Consider the following 17,272-nt stretch of genomic DNA (forward strand, 5'->3'; position numbering starts at 1 on the left):
TCCCTGGAAGTAAACAGATGAATTCACTTGCAGATTTGAACTGTAACAGGCCAGCACATTGATTATAATTATAGGGTCACCTCCTATAAATATTTTGGGATTTGGTTAGATTTAAAAGTTTAATTTTAAACAGCACATTGATACCTTTTGACCAAGAAACTGAAGTTGAAATTGGGTTTATATTACAGGAACAAATCTTGCTTTTCAATATTAGGCAGAAAATATCTTGTTCAAAGTACTTTAAAAAATATATATAAAAAGAAATCAGTGCTGGATGATGGTGATATTGTCTATATGCAGGCCTCAGCAAGTACCTTACTCTGGACTCAGAGTAATCATGGCTGACCCATCACTGTGATCTGTATTCTGTGGTGTAATGGACCCGTCTCTCCACCAGGAGGCTAAAGCACTGGGACACTTTTGTGTACAAAGCATAGATAGATAGATTGGGACAACTCCCTTTTTGTATCTCTTGTTCCTTACTGACCAGATCAGTCACTCAATACAGTCTTTGTTCACAGTCGCTGCAGTCCTCGTCTGTTCCTCGAGGCTCAGAACTGAGATGGCGAAACAATCTTTTTCCCATAATGCCCCTTCATCCTGGAACCATGCTTCATGAGATTGTAAAGTTAGGGGAGTTATAGTGTCCTTGTCTGTTTTTAAGACTCTGATCGACAACACTGTTTGTGATAACTACAGTTGTTTCTAATCTTCAATTGTATTTTTAACTTCTGACACTTTTTTTTGTCTTTTGTGTTTATTCTGTATTTTTTCCGTCATGTTTTATGGACACGCTGCTGTTTCCTGGTTTAGCCTTCTTGCCAGGTCACCTTCGAAAAAATATATATATATTTTTTTAAAACCTCAATGGGTTTGACCTGGTTCAATGGGTTTGACCCGGTTCAATGGGGTTTGACCCGGTTCAGTGGGGTTTGACCCGGTTCAGTGGGGTTTGACCCGGTTCAGTGGGGTTTGACCCGGTTCAGTGGGGTTTGACCTGGTTCAGTGGGTTTGACCCGGTTCAGTGGGGTTTGACCCGGTTCAGTGGGTTTGACCCGGTTCAGTGGGGTTTGACCCGGTTCAGTGGGTTTGACCCGGTTCAGTGGGGTTTGACCCGGTTCAGTGGGGTTTGACCCGGTTCAGTGGGGTTTGACCCGGTTCAGTGGGGTTTGACCCGGTTCAGTGGGGTTTGACCCGGTTCAGTGGGGTTTGACCCGGTTCAGTGGGGTTTGACCCGGTTCAGTGGGTTTGACCCGGTTCAGTGGGGTTTGACCCGGTTCAGTGGGTTTGACCTGGTTCAGTGGGGTTTGACCCGTCCCTCGACCCGTCCCTCTCCCCGTCTCTGTCCCTGTCCTCGTCCTGTACCTCTCCCTCCCAGCAGGTCTTTATACAGGCATACTCATTACTGTTGTGATTGACTGTGAGCCCGGTCGTTCTGTTTCTCTCTATCCTCCAGTAGAACAGCCTTGTTGTCTGGGCTTCGTCCCTGTTTCTGCGTGATAGGAAAAAGGCTTTCTCGTCAGTCAAAAACTCATTAGTTATCTTTTTCCTCACAGTTATTTGAGGTTCTGTATAACATGCCGGAATAGAAGTTGTTTCATGCTGATCTGCCCTTGACGTGGTGCTGATCTGCCCTTGACGTGGTGCTGATCTGCCCTTGACGTGGTGCTGATCTGCCCTTGACGTGGTGCTGATCTGCCCTTGACGTGGTGCTGATCTGCCCTTGACGTGGTGCTGATCTGCCCTTGACGTGGTGCTGATCTGCCCTTGACGTGGTGCTGATCTGCCCTTGACGTGGTGCTGATCTGTACTTAATGATATAAATATTCATTGTTTCTTCTCCCCCCCACCCTCTTTCTCTCTCCCTCCCTCCCTTCTCACTCTCCTTCTCTCTCACTCTCTCCTTCTCTCTCTCTCTCTCCCTCTCCTTCTCTCTCCCTCCCTCTCCTTCTCTCTCCCTCCCTTCTCTCTCCCTCCCTCCCTTCTCTCTCCTTCTCACTCTCCTTCTCTCTCACTCTCTCACTCTCCTCTCTCCCTCTCCTCTCTCCCTCTCCTTCTCTCTCCCTCCCTCTCCTTCTCTCTCCCTCCCTCTCCTTCTCTCTCACTCTCTCCCTCTCCTCTCTCCCTCTCCTTCTCACTCTCCCTCTCCTTCTCTCTCACTCTCTCCCTCTCCTCTCTCCCTCTCCTTCTCTCTCCCTCCCTCCCTTCTCTCTCTCTCTCTCACCCTCCCTCTCCTCTCTCTCACCCTCCCTCTCCTCTCTCTCTCCCTCCCTTCTCTCTCTCCCTCTCCTCTCTCTCTCTCCCTCTCCTCTCTCTCTCTCCCTCTCCTTCTCTCTCTTCCTCTCCTTCTCTCTCTCTCTCCCTCCCTTCTCTCTCCCTCTCCTTCTCTCTCTCCCCACCAGAGTAAGCCTACCTACTCCTTAGCCAGTGAGGTGAAGGAGAGGAAGAAGTTGAAGACTGAGGAGAAGGAGAAATCTCCCATCATGCTGTCTTCCGAAGGGTCCACTACAGAGAACGGACTGGAGGAGAGAGGGGAGGAGGGACTGGAGGAGGGACTGGAGGAGAGGAGGGAGGAGGAGGGGGAAGTGGAGGAGGGAGTGGAGGAGAGGGAGGTAGAGCAGCTGAAAGGTCAGGTCATGGAGGTGAGAGAAAGCAGGGCTGTGAATATCCAACCAGAAAGTGCCTTTAGCAGTGACTCCAAGATGTGCAATACTAACCCCAGCCTAAATGCACTAAACGCAGACGGCGCCTGTCTCAGAGAAGCAGCAGAACCTCTGAGCTCAGCCGCCTCTGTCTTACAAACAGAAGAGTAAATTAAAAACAAAAAAAAGTGGTGTTTTTTTGTAGAGAGGGTGAAGAACGAGTGAGAGGATGTAAGGAAGCGCTACAGTCACTGTTCCATATTGTATGCATCCCAAACAGCTCCCTAATATAAGTGCAGTAGTTTTGACCAGATCCCCCTGGGGGGGGTTATACTTCCCATAGGCCTCTGGTCTAAAGTAGTGCACAACATGGGTAAATAATAAGGTGCCATTTGGAATACATCTATATTTTTCCTCTCTGTAGAGAAGATGAAATTCAGACGAGCTTTTTTTCTCGACGATGTCAACCAGATTTAAAACAAACAAACCCCCAGAATGATGAGGATTTCTCCTTTTTAAACGAGAGATAAGAACAGACCGGTTCGAAACAGAATATATACTACTAACAAGTGGACTGGCCCAGTCAGTCCACTCCACTCTCTCTCTCCACTGATATCGACATCATACTACCGTGATACGACCATGATTTGTGTCCCAAATGTGACACCCTATTCTCTATATATATATATATTTTTTAGTGCACTACTTTTGACCAGGAACCATAGGGTTGACAATTGGTCTCTGGTCAAAAGTAGGGCGCTATGTAGGGAATAGGATGCCGGTCTCAGACTGGTAAAGAGAAAGGTACTTTCTATCCTTTTTTCTTAAGATAATACCGAAGCCGAAACTTAACAATGCTTTTGTCTCTTTTTAGTTCCTTATAGGTTAAGATGCTCCTCCAGTATGTACTTGGCATCATATATTTGCCATTTGTAACTTTGTTGTCACAGTAAATAACGTTTTGAGAGTTTTTTAACAACAGAGAAGCAGATGGAGTCACAGAATGCTTCCCTAATGGCACCCTAGTCCGTTTTATAGTGCACTACTTTTGACATGGATAGATGGGAAAATTGGATTTATTTGATCATTTTTAAAAACACAACCACACGTGGATAATGCATTTAAAAATCATGAAAACGTATTTCCATTTTGATCCCCTTATTAAATAAATACAACAAGTCATTGAAAAATAAAACTTGGTTACAATAGTAGCTACGATCAGTCTGATTTAGATCGGCTAAATTAGTATTATTTAACTTACATCAAGTCTGAGTTCTTCTTGAAGCTTCCAGCAGATGGTCATGAGAATCTGGATGTTCATAGCTGTACGGTAGATGGTCAGAGGAGATGGTGGTGTCTCTGGTCAGAGGAGGAGGAGGAGGTGTCTCTGGTCAGAGGAGGAGGTGTCTCTGGTCAGAGGAGGAGGTGTCTCTGGTCAGAGGAGGAGGTGTCTCTGGTCAGAGGAGGAGGTGTCTCTGGTCAGAGGAGGAGGAGGAGGTGTCTCTGGTCAGAGGAGGAGGAGGAGGTGTCTCTGGTCAGAGGAGGAGGTGTCTCTGGTCGGAGGAGGAGGAGGTGGTGTCTCTGGTCGGAGGAGGAGGAGGTGTCTCTGGTCAGAGGAGGAGGAGGTGGAGGTGGTGTCTCTGGTCAGAGGAGGTGGAGGTGGTGTCTCTGGTCAGAGGAGGAGGAGGAGGTGTCTCTGGTCAGCATGTCCAAGGGCAGGTAGGGAGTCCCATGTCGTCAAGGCGTCCCTGTAATCTGCAGCTTCTTCCTCTGTATTGGGGCTCTGCGATGAAGTTTGATCTTCCCTCGGAGTACAGCCCACAAGCCGTCCCTCTGACAACTCGGCGTGCATAGCCCACAGCCCTCCTCTTGGGTCACCGTTGGTGGAAAACAACCCAAAAATGTAACTCCTCTTGGGTCACCGTTGGTGGAAAACCAGCCATGTTACCCTTGATACAAGTCAGTATGTGACGTTCATCTATGTCTGAGGACGTCGAGAGATGACATGGAAACCGGCCACTAAGGGCAACAGTGAGCGCTGTTACCTTCAAGTAGGTTTCGGTTTTGCTCGGGCGTTGTGGACGGGGATGGTGTATGGGCGTAAACTTGATTCAAAAGGTTGCAAGTTCGAATCCAGCGATGGAAAGTTGTTTTTGATATTTTAGTTTTAAACCTACCCCAAACCTTTACCCTTTCCATTCAGAGTTAATGCCTAAAAGTTAACCTTAAACACTTCAAAATGTGATGTTTTGGGAACAACTTCAAAATTTGACTTTTCAGGAGAAAAAAAAATGGATAAACGTCTAATTGTGACGTGAGACTGAGAGCGAGTTGGGAAAACAACCCAAAACCAGTAGGTTTAATCTGAATAAAACAACTGCTAGCGTTTTGATACATTTATGGAAAGGAATACAATTCATGATATCAAGACTTGATCTGCACTCATGTAGCTATTAAAATAAAATAAAACGTTTGTAAAAAAAAATATATTTATATATATATAAAAAAACGATTTTAAATGTGTACAGAATTTGCATGAGCTCTCTGCCTAGGCTGCCACCAGGCGCCATGGCAACTATAAATTGAAAGTAATAATAATTGATTCAACTTTAATAGCTATTCATTACATACAGAAATGTTAGTGCTGTGGAGAAGCAACAACAAAAAAAAACATCATTAATCATCATGAGTAGATTGATCGGTCAAGAGACCGAAGGTTGAGAAAGTTCATGGCTTCAGCGGAGGGGGGGGTGGTTAAAAGGGAAGAGAAGGCAGGCAGCACGTTGTCGTCTTGCCATCCATGTTGTCTGTGTGCTTCGTAGTAGGACTCAAGTCAAAGAGATCCGTACTAAGCCACTGGACTAGCTAGCTACTGCTACCAAAAATACAGCACCCACTTGGGTGATGCTATGGCAGTCACCAGGCGCCAGAAAGCACACCACACTTCAATAGTAATCCAGGAGTAGCCTTACAATTTGCACCCTGTTTACATCGTGACGTATTTCATTACGCCGCCATGCTTCATTTTCGATATCGTTCCGCTACAGGACCGAGTAAATACATTTTACATTTTAGTCATTTAGCAGACGCTCTTATCCAGAGCGACTTACAGTAGTGGATACATATATTTTTCCGTACTGGTCCCCCCCGTGGGAATCGAACCCACAACCCTGGCGTTGTAAACACCATGCTCTACCAACTGAGCCACAGGGAACAGGGAGGGTTTCCACAATGCAAGACTAGATGGCTCGTCCGGGGATCGCATTTATTTCGGGAGATTGTAAAAATATGGCCTTTTCATTCAAGACAGGGGGAAACATATTGTTTCAGTTAATTTTTCCTCAACTTGTATAATCAAGCTAGCTTACACCGCAGCTAGCTAGCTAGCTAAAAGATAGGCTATACTGTAGCTAGCGAACCTCCACCTAAAAAACAAAAACATCCATTGCCATCATAAAAACTAAACCCATCGTGTTCTTCGAGGGGACTGAAGACGCACAATGTTCAAAGTATGGCGGTGTCCATCTTGCTACTGAGCCATTTAAACTCAAGTGGGTGTTGCGATTCCACTTTGTTGTGGACGGTCCCCGTTCAAATGACATCAGGGGCCAATTTAGCAGTGCCTACGGTTATTGTGAATTTTGGCATTAGTCCTCCATACAGTCATGGCCATCTGTCATCTCTGTACACCTCTGTTTTCAGGCTTCACTCCATCCTCAACCTCCGAACCGTTGGCGAAATTGAATCGAAAAACATTGCATGCTAGCCAGCTAACATTAGCTAGCCATAAAACTAACCGACAATTTCAGTGTTGAAAATGTGCTGGATTCAAACTATTCAGACTAGAATAATAAGCTAAATCAATAGTTAATTCATAAATGTTTTTTTTAGGTGAAAAATGCTATTAAAAACAGTTAATTATTACAAATATTTACAAAATGTACAGGAGCTCTGCTTAGGCTGCTACTAGGGCACCATGGCAACTATAGTAGTGCACTATAAAGAATAGGATGCCATTTGGTACAAACACACAGTCCTCCTGGAGTCATCCCAGTCCTCCTGGAGTCATCCCAGTTCATCCCAGTCCTCCCGGAGTCATCCCAGTCCTCCCGGAGTCATCCCAGTCCTCCTGGAGTCATCCCAGTCCTCCTGGAGTCATCCCAGTCCTCCGTCCCAGGGAGTATCCCAGTTCATCCAGTCCTCCCGGAGATTCCGGAGTCATCCCAGTCCTCCCGGAGTCATCCCAGTCCTCCCGGAGTTATCCCAGTCCTCCCGGAGTCATCCCAGTCCTCCTGGAGTCATCCCAGTCCTCCTGGAGTCATCCCAGTCCTCCTGGAGTCATCCCAGTTCATCCCAGTCCTCCTGGAGTCATCCCAGTTCATCCCAGTCTCCCAGATAGTCTCCCGATCCAGTCCTCCCGGAGAGTCCTCCCGGAGTCATCAGTCCTCTGGAGTCATCAGTATCCAGTCCTCCCGGAGTTATCCCAGTCCTCCCGGAGTCATCCCAGTCCTCCCGGAGTCATCCCAGTCCTCCCGGAGTTATCCCAGTCCTCCCGGAGTTATCCCAGTCAGAGCCAGTAGGATATATAAATACAGGAAGACTTTTTCCACATTTTGTTTCAGCCTGAATTTAAAATAGATTATGAAATGTTTTGTCTCTGGCCTTCACACATTACCCCATTATGTCAAAGTGGAATTATGTGTTTTTAAAAAAAAATATATATTTGAATGTTTACAAATTCGTTAAAAAATGAAAAGCTGAAATGTCTTGAGTCAATAAGTATTCAACCACTTTTTATGTGTCTAGCAATGATCAACAACCAACTTGACCTAACTTGAAGAATTTAAAAAATAATAATGTGCAAATATTGTACAATCCAGGTGTGCAAAGATCTTAGACTTACCCAGAAAGACTCACAGCTCTTAGAGATTCACCCAGAAAGACTCACAGCTCTTAGAGACTGACCCAGAAAGACTCACAGCTCTTAGAGACTGACCCAGAAAGACTCACAGCTCTTAGAGACTTACCCAGAAAGACTCACAGCTCTTAGAGATTCACCCAGAAAGACTCACAGCTCTTAGAGACTGACCCAGAAAGACTCACAGCTCTTAGAGACTGACCCAGAAAGACTCACAGCTCTTAGAGATTCACCCAGAAAGACTCACAGCTCTTAGAGACTGACCCAGAAAGACTCACAGCTCTTAGAGACTTACCCAGAAAGACACACAGCTCTTAGAGACTGACCCAGGAAGACTCACAGCTCTTAGAGACTTACCCAGGAAGACTCACAGCTCTTATAGACTTACCCAGAAAGACTCACAGCTGTAATCGCTGCAAAAAGTGATTCTAACATGTATTGACTCAGGGGGTTGAATACTTAGCAATATATAGTAGTGTTTTCTTTTCCATAAATTTTTTTTTTTTTTTTGTACAAATGTTAGAATTTTTCTTCCACTTTGACATTGCAGAGTGTTTTGTGTCGATCTTTGACAACAACAACAAAAAAACTACTAGAAAAACATCACAATGAAATCCATTTGAATCCCACTTGGTCACAAAACAAAATGTGGAGAAAGTGGAGGGGTGTGAATACATTTACATTTAAGTCATTTAGCAGACGCTCTTATCCAGAGCGACTTACAAAATGGTGCATTCACCTTATGATATCCAGTGGAACAACCACTTTACAATAGTGCATCTAAATCTTTTAGGGGGGGGGTTAGAAGGATTACTTTATCCTATCCCAGGTATTCCTTGAAGAGGTGGGGTTTCAGGTGTCTCCGGAAGGTGGTGATTGACTCCGCTGTCCTGGCGTCGTGGGGGAGCTTGTTCCACCATTGGGGTGCTAGAGAATACTTGCTGAAGGCACTGTATGTTATATACCATTAGGTCCTATAAACAAGGTTATATATATATATATATATATAGGGCTCTGATCACAGTGGTTCCTTATTGTGTTCAGATCTGCAGACGTTTCAATGATGAATTACGGTAGTAGATTTAAACCCCCCCCCCCTCCTACATCTTTATTTACCTAGCCTATATGTTATACTTTAGCTATGATTAAAAAGAAATAAAACCGTTATTTAAAAAAATAAAGTTCTTCAACCAATCAACCCTGATGCGCGTCGATCCGCCATGCGTCAGCGAACAAGGTGGTTTCTCTGACGATTTAAACACAGTTACTACTTCTTATCTGTTTCAACTCAACTTTCTGCATGGGTCCACCGTTTTAAAACGGTGCGTAGTTATGATGCATGTTGTCCTTTTCCCCTCCTTCCTGACATAGAGAACTGGCTCGTCTAAATACAGAGGTTAATAGTCAGTGAGTTACCAAGCTGGTATAATTGTTATAGTCACCAATCAAATTATCTACTCTAACCTTTTTTGTTTTGTTTTTAAATGTATCGTGATATTGGATTTAATCAAAAACAACAACCAGAAACTAGACTACATATATCTATTATTATTATTATTATTATATTGTTAATAACCCTGGTGTACTAGTCCTTAACTGTGCTCTGTTGCTGTTTTCTGCTACATTGATATTAGTAAAAAGCATTTCTCTGGATTCTCTTTAACTATGGAACTATATTTCCCTATGTGATGCACTACTTTGGAATGCTGGGAGATTCAGCGTCACGTTTAAAAAAATAAATAAAAAAAATAATTTTTGTTTTAATGTTTGACCTTTTTAAAACATATTGATTTTTTCTCTGTTGCCAGGGGGACGGAGAGTTGTGATTATGGGTCCAGTGCGACTCTGGAAAGTAGTGTTTCCTTTAGGGTGTCCTGGTCAAAGGTAATGCAATGCATAGGGAAAAAGGTGTCATTTGGGACACAGGCATATATATATATATATATATATATATATATATATATATATATATATATATATATATATATACACACACAAAAAAAAAAACTGTTTTTTTATAAAATGCTTTGATTTGAACAAGCCCCTTTTTATGTAGCTTGAGATGTGTTGGCACGATGGCTGCCCCTTCAGAGAGACTTCAGCATCAAGTACATTCTGGATATTTTACTTTTAGTGTTTAAACTCAAGACGTATTGTATTTCTGTTACCAGAATCATTAAATAACTACTTTTTTTCCCCCCATGTAATTCTCCTGAAGCTTTTCGTCACACTTTAGTGAACAGAGAAAAGGTGTGCTCCCTCCCCCTGCAAGAGCTATATAGGATACCAGTATGTAAGAGCTATATAGGATACCTTGACGTAAGTTGACAAGAATTTTCTGCCTAACTCATGGGGTTGGAAGAGAAGGAACTACTGTTGAATTAGAGATTGGTGATGATTGAGTGTGGTGTATTTGAAGGCAATCGAATGCAACTTACAATGCTTAATAAAATTATATTATTTTAGTATAATTTGCTTTTTTTTTTTATTATCATGTAATACATCATATCTGGGGGTTTTTTTTGGGGGGGATCAATCTTTGACGTTATGATACAACAAGTCAACAAACAATACACCACAGTAATTCTGTTGTTATCACCGACAGGGATCGACCCCTGACCTTGGTAGCAGATTCATTCATAATAATACAATGTATCCATGTCATTTAAATGTACAGTAGCTATTCACAGCAATCCACTGTAGCTAATTCAGTCAGAGAAACTATTGGATGACTGTGTAATTTAATCTGTAATGGCCTCTGGAAAAGTCAATTACACTTCAAACCAGTAATTATAATTTCAGTCTGTACCCTGTTTGATCTCATAGTGTGGTTTTTTTAGTCCAAGATGTACTGGTAAGGAACCTACCATTATTGCTTATTAAGGTCCAAGGACCTTGTATGTTCTTCTCAAGAGGTAGACTGAGTAGTATTCCATCTCAACGTGAATCGATTATCAATTAAGGTACGTTTCTAGAAACATAAAACCCTTAACTTTCATTTCACATTAAAAAATTATAATAATTTCACAAAGGAAAAAAAAATACACTTTTTACTGCACTGTTACAGCCGACGCGTTTCTGGAGACCTTCCGTTATTAAACCCAGGTTAGGGACATGGTAATAAAGGTCATTATCACAGGTGGTCTGTCTAACATCTGTCTGTCTTAATAAACTCGCTGTAACATGGAGATATGGGCGTATGGAAGCACAAACACTAACCCTAGAAATGCGTATCAATTCAACCTTTGTCTTTCTTGTTGAGATATGAAAGATCATGTTGTTATGCTTTTAAAAACCTTACTGTAAAAACGATAGGTGTTTAATAATGTTCAGATCGAGCTTCAGGAGGGGAGGGGGGGGGGGTTAATAAAACTCCCCAGAACAGAAGACTCCTTCATCCAGAATCAGTCATCATCAAGTGTATCAATACCACCTACTGGAAAACACTGTCTTTTACTTCATTTTGATCCATCACTATTAGTAGATTTAATAAAGTAATACATTTTGAAATTGATAATTACATTTTTATTTTTTTTGTTCCATGCAGCTCAGAGTATAAATAACAGGAGAATAGCGAGATAAACAGTTGATGTGACCTTTATTTTTTATTAAATAATATATTTGTTAATTAAAACGGATTGATATAAAACGAAAATCTAGGTTTATATAGATGGATGCATTATAATCATGATAACGGGTTGGCTCCATTTCATCTCCGTTATGTCCCGCGGTGATACCGACACAATCTGTATATTATTAACCCGAGCAGGTAAACATTTCTCTACCGACAACCGTCCGTCCGTACGAACGAACGAACGCTTAACGATTTCCAACGTCCCGGGATCCCCGCTGAAAACAGCTGCACAGTTTTTTTGTTGTGTGTGAGATTCATTCATCAGCGGAGAGCGACGGTTTTCTACGCTGACGTAACATACATATTACAATACAACCGGAATAGATTTGTGTGGTCGGTTTTCTGAGCGGTTCAATACTGTACAGCGACCAGGGAGCAGAAGAGAGAGAAGAAAAAACACAATGATGCACTTCAACAACATTATGGACCTCGGCGACACATCAGAAACACGATAAAAACACACGTCAATGCAGCATCGGCGGATGGCTGGATTTATTTTAGGAGGATTGAAATTACTGTCCATCGGAACGGAGTATCTAGTGTGAGGTTTAGATACAGTGTTGCAGGAGAGTTGCAGCTGCCCGGTTTCTCTCTCTCCTTCTCTCTCTCTCTCTGTCTCTCTCCTCTCTCTGCTCTCTCTCTCTCTCTCTGTCTCTCCTTCTCTCTCTGTCTCTCCTTCTCTCCCTCTCTCTCTCTCTCTCTCTCTCTCTCTCTCTCTCTCTCTCTCTCTCTCTCCTATCCGACGTTGTTGTGAATGATCAAACATGGCGACTGTACCAGTATATTGCATCTGCAGACTGCCCTACGACGTTACCCAGTTTATGATCGAATGTGACGCCTGCAAGGACTGGTTTCACGGAAGGTAAACGTTTGAACGTATCTGGGGGTGACGTTGTGTCCGTTTTGCATGGTATTTAACGGGGTGTTTTATTTTTGTTGTTACTGTTTGATAGTTTGTGTTGATCACATCTGAATCAGCACAACAGCGAGGCCCCTTCAACAAGGAGGAGTTAAACATGATTCTGCTGTGACATTTAGCGCAACAACAAAACTACAATTTTTATTCCCTCATCATCAGCAATATAGTGATTTTAATATTTAACTCGTGTGTTCGGGTTATTTCCTTTTGTATTTACATGGTGATTTGTGCAGCTGTATCTCGTGTGGCTACAGTAGCATTGTTATGGCGAAGCGGCGACGGACAGAACGGAGCAGAAAACCGACATCATGTCCCGCCGTTATTAACGTCTCATCATAAAACTCTCTTTTATTACTATTTTATTGCTCGGTCACGTTGTAAAAACGTTGAGAAAAGCACGACCCCAACTCTCCTCTGACAATAGCCCGCTTCCCTTCCAGCCAGTTTGAATTTCAGCCCTTTCATAGCCGAATAACTCAACTCCACCATTTATAATGGAGTTGGGCCAGCGAACAGTCTGAGCGGACTGGAGTTGAATTCCTTACAGAAAAAGACTTTTATTATTATTATAATATATATTCTTTTAAAAGACGGATATCAGCAGCCAGAGAACAGCTGATATTTAGCCAGGATAATGTTTAGTTTGGCTGCTGAAATCCCTGGTTTCTTGATAACTTTCATTGTATTTTGACGTCGGATCGCCGCCCTCACTAGTCGCGGCTCAACTCCCGTTTAAACGGCGCGGTTGCGTTTAGTCGGATGGTCCGTTGATACACGTCGCAGCGTTGCTTTGTTGACCGTCTACATTTTTACTGGGAAAATGTGCAAATGTTACTTTTGAAGGTTACATCTCCACGTCCGTGTATTTGAAACGACTCTATTCGCCAATAAAAAATAAATAATGGAAGTCTGCCGCGTTTTTTGTTGCTCCGTTTCGTTTTTGTGATGTCGTCCTTTGTACGTTTTAATGTCTCACTACAGGACAAAAAAAACAACCTTTTTACTAATGTTGGGAATCAGATCATTTTCTATTTCCATCACTTATTGCAAACAGAAAATGAGTAAACAGGCGTTTGAAATGAAAGGGAGATATTTAGGCGCGGTAACGTTAACCGTTCAGTACAAGGCTGGATATAATGTATAATTCCGTGACCTGCTACAATCTACTGTCTCACCGGACGATCATCCGTTTACAACAAAATACACCGCTAAAATCATTCATGCGACTCTAGCGATGCCTCATTATTCGCGTGTATATCACGAAACTTGTCGGATAGGAGCAATGCGGGTCCACCCGGAGGTTTCGGCTGAGATATTCTGCTTATTTATGGCTGATGATGATGATGATGATGATGGCACATGAGCTATTGTCCCTAGCTTGACACTGTTGAATGTAGTAGCCTAATAACCCATAATATAGTCTCTATAATTCACTCTTCATACTAACGGGTTGCCCTTACAGAACTAACTACAATATTAAACTACTATTCACCTGTCTGTCTCTCTGCTGTTATTCACCGGTCTGTCTCTCTGCTGTTAGTTATTCACCTGTCTGTCTCTCTGTTAGTTATTCACCTGTCTGTCTGTCTGCTGGTAGTTATTCACCTGTCTGTCTCGCTGTTAGTTATTCACCTGTCTGTCTCTCTGCTGTTAGTTATTCACCTGTCTGTCTCTCTGCTGTTAGTTATTCACCTGTCTGTCTCTCTGCTGTTAGTTATTCACCTGTCTGTCTCTCTGTTAGTTATTCACCTGTCTGTCTCTCTGTTAGTTATTCACCTGTCTGTCTGCTGTTAGTTATTCACCTGTCTGTCTGTCTGCTGTTAGTTATTCACCTGTCTGTCTGTCTCTCTGCTGTTAGTTATTCACCTGTCTGTCTGCTGTTAGTTATTTACCTGTCTGTCTCTCTGCTGTTATTCACCTGTCTGTCTGCTGTTAGTTATTCACCTGTCTGTCTGTCTGTCTGTCTGCTGTTAGTTATTCACCTGTCTGTCTGTCTGCTGTTAGTTATTCACCTGTCTGTCTGTCTGCTGTTATTCACCTGTCTGTCTCTCTGCTGTTAGTTATTCACCTGTCTGTCTGTCTGTCTGTCTGTCTGTCTGTCTGTCTGTCTGTCTGCTGTTAGTTATTCACCTGTCTGGCTCTCTGTTAGTTATTCACCTGTCTGTCTCTCTGCTGTTAGTTATTCACCTGTCTGTCTGTCTGTCACTACTACATGATTCAATGTACTTGGAAAGACTGGGACTATTGGGAAGACTGGGACAATTGGGAAGACTGGGACAATTGGGAAGACTGGGACTATTGGGAAGACTGGGACTATTGGGAAGACTGGGACTATTGGGATGACTGGGACTATTGGGATGACTGGGACTATTGGGATGACTGGGATAATGGGATGACTGGGACTATTGGGAAGACTGGGACTATTGGGAAGACTGGGACTATTGGGAAGACTGGGACTATTGGGACTATTGGGAAGACTGGGAAGACTGGGACTATTGGGAAGACTGGGACTATTGGGACTATTGGGAAGACTGGGACTATTGGGAAGACTGGGACAATTGGGAAGACTGGGACTATTGGGACTATTGGGAAGACTGTTGGGACTATTGGGATGACTGGGACTGTTGGGACTATTGGGATGACTGGGACTGTTGGGACTATTGGGATGACTGGGACTGTTGGGACTATTGGGATGACTGGGACTGTTGGGACTATTGGGATGACTGGGACTGTTGGGACTATTGGGATGACTGGGACTGTTGGGACTATTGGGATGACTGGGACTGTTGGGATGGGACTGGGACTGTTGGGAAGACTGGACCTGTTGACAGTAGAGCAATGTATTCATGGTAGACACAGTAACCTGGTCTGGCCTGCTGCATCAAGCTAAACCAATATGGACAGTTTCTACACTTGATCATATATCAAGACCAAGATGAGATGTTACACTGAATTGATGTAAGGTGTAGGTAGCGTTTCCCTTATCAGTTTTACCCGTGGTCGTTTACCCGTGGTCGTTTGTTTACCCGTGGTCGTTTGTTTACCTGTGGTCGTTTACCCGTGGTCGTTTACCCGTGGTCGTTTACCCGTGGCCGTTTACCCGTGGTCGTTTGTTTACCTGTGGTCGTTTACCCGTGGTCGTTTACCCGTGGCCGTTTACCCATGGTCGTTTGTTTACCCGTGGTCGTTTACCCGTGGTCGTTTACCCGTGGCTGTTTACCCATGGTCGTTTGTTTACCCGTGGTCGTTTACCCGTGGTCGTTTACCCGTGGTCGTTTACCCGTGGTCGTTTACCCGTGGCCGTTTGTTTACCTGTGGTCGTTTACCCGTGGTCGTTTACCCGTGGCCGTTTACCCATGGTCGTTTGTTTACCCGTGGTCGTTTACCCGTGGTCGTTTACCCGTGGCCGTTTGTTTACCTGTGGTCGTTTACCCGTGGTCGTTTACCCGTGGTCGTTTACCCATGATCGTTTGTTTACCCGTGGTCGTTTACCCATGGGTCGTTTACCCGTGGTCGTTTACCCATGGGTCGTTTACCCATGGTCGTTTACCAATGATCGTTTACCCATGGTCCTTTACCCGTGGTCCTTTACCCGTGGTCGTTTACTCATTTTGTATTGTTTAGTCAGATATCAGTAGATTGCTGCTTGTCTTTTCCCTTAGCCTGCAGTCTACTGTCTGTGTTGTGTCTGGCCGCTCTCAGTGCATCATACCATTCTGTCATAATGACGTGATTTACAGCTCGTCACTGACTGCATATAAAGCTGCTGTGAACTATATCTTTCAGATCAGACATGTTATTGTCTTGTCAGATTAGAGTAGCGTTTATTGCTTTCGGTTTCCAACCCTAAAATAGAGCTACCGTTGTTAACTCTCCTGGATGTTTCAGTGGGGGGAGTGAGACGGGCTAGGTCCATGTCTGCTGAGTCTGGCAGCTCTCAGTAACATTGCGTCATACCTTCTGTCATAATGAATAAGGCTGTTATTTACATGTATTACAGGTTATTGCTGCAAATTTAAAGAGGGATGAACCATCAAGGCCTATCCGATCTGACACGATAGTGATGTTATAATTGGTGTGTTTAATGAGGTCTAATAAGATATGAACCCGGGTCTCCCGTGGAGGGGGGGAGGGAGGAATAAACAGCGTCTTGACCATAAGGCCGAGATTAAAATTGTCGTATGTCTTGTGGGTACACGCACGTTGATGTCGCAGGTGGGGGCTTCATCTTCATCATCACGTCACCATGAGCAACCCGCGACCGACTCGTGTCCACTACACCAATTCGTGATGAACGTCTACAATTCCTTCAGAAAGTATTCATACACCTTTTGACTTAAATCTGTCTCAGACGTGTTTACTGATATTTGTCAGTTAAAATTATTAGTCAGATGTCTCCAGAAAATGCAGTTTTTAATAATATTTACAGGCGTAGTTGTTACAGCCTGTGAAATGTATAGAAATATCTAATTTACATAAGTATTCACACCACTGAGTCAATACATGTTAGAATCACCTTTGGCAGCGATGACAGCTGTGAATCTTTCTGGGTAAGTCTAAGATCTTTGCACACCTGGATTGTACAATATTTGCACATTTATTATTTTTTAATTCTTCAAGTTAGGTTAAAACTGTAACTCGGCCACTCAGGAGCATTCACAGTCTTCTTGGTAAGCAACTCCAGTGTATATTTGGCATTATGTTTTAGGTTATTGTCCTGCTGAAAGGTGCATTTGTCTCCCGGTGTCTTGGAAAGCAGACTGAACCAGGATTTCCTCTAGGATTTAGCCTGTGCTTAGCTCTATTCCGTTTCTTCTTTTTATCCTAAACAACTCCCTAGTTCTTGCCGATGACAAGCATACCCATAACAGCCACCGCCATGCATGAAAATATGAAGAGTGGTACTCGGTGATGTGTTGTGTTTGCCCCAAACATAATGCTTTGTATTCAGGACATAAAGTTCACTTCTTGGCCTCATTTTACGCAGTTTTACTTTAGTGTCATATTGCAAACAGGATTAATGTTTTGGAATATTTGTATTCTGTACAGGCTTCCATCTTTTCACTCTGTCATTTAGGTTAATATTGTGGAGTAACTCAGTTTTCTCCTATCACAACCATTAAACTCTGTTTTAAAGTCACCATTGGCCTCATGGTGAA

General features: G+C 43.3%; 2 protein-coding genes and 1 non-coding gene across 5 annotated transcripts in view; 2 read left to right on the forward strand and 1 right to left on the reverse strand.

Annotated features, from left to right (window-relative positions):
- LOC106583833 (constitutive coactivator of PPAR-gamma-like protein 1 homolog) overlaps positions 1-3,873 on the forward strand; it is a 70,641-nt gene extending 66,768 nt beyond the window's left edge. The window contains 1 exon segment of the mRNA XM_045705791.1: positions 2,403-3,873. Within this exon segment, the coding sequence (XP_045561747.1) occupies positions 2,403-2,813 (411 nt within the window). The 3' untranslated portion in view covers positions 2,814-3,873.
- Positions 3,874-5,783: 1,910 nt separating this feature from the next.
- Positions 5,784-5,865, reverse strand: trnav-uac (transfer RNA valine (anticodon UAC)). Its single transcript has one exon. It is a non-coding gene; the product is annotated as a tRNA-Val (tRNA).
- A 5,533-nt stretch (positions 5,866-11,398) lies between these two features.
- LOC106591232 (lysine-specific demethylase phf2) overlaps positions 11,399-17,272 on the forward strand; it is a 130,315-nt gene continuing 124,441 nt past the window's right edge. The window contains exon 1 of one of the 3 annotated variants that reach the window (XM_045705073.1): positions 11,399-12,056. In XM_045705073.1, the coding sequence (XP_045561029.1) occupies positions 11,959-12,056 (98 nt within the window). In that variant the 5' untranslated portion in view covers positions 11,399-11,958. The remainder of the gene's footprint in view (positions 12,057-17,272) is intronic. The other 2 variants (XM_045705072.1, XM_045705074.1) reach the window with 2 other exon arrangements.

This window comes from Salmo salar, chromosome ssa22 (genome assembly GCF_905237065.1).
Source record: "Salmo salar chromosome ssa22, Ssal_v3.1, whole genome shotgun sequence".
Taxonomy (NCBI): Eukaryota; Metazoa; Chordata; class Actinopteri; order Salmoniformes; family Salmonidae; genus Salmo; species Salmo salar.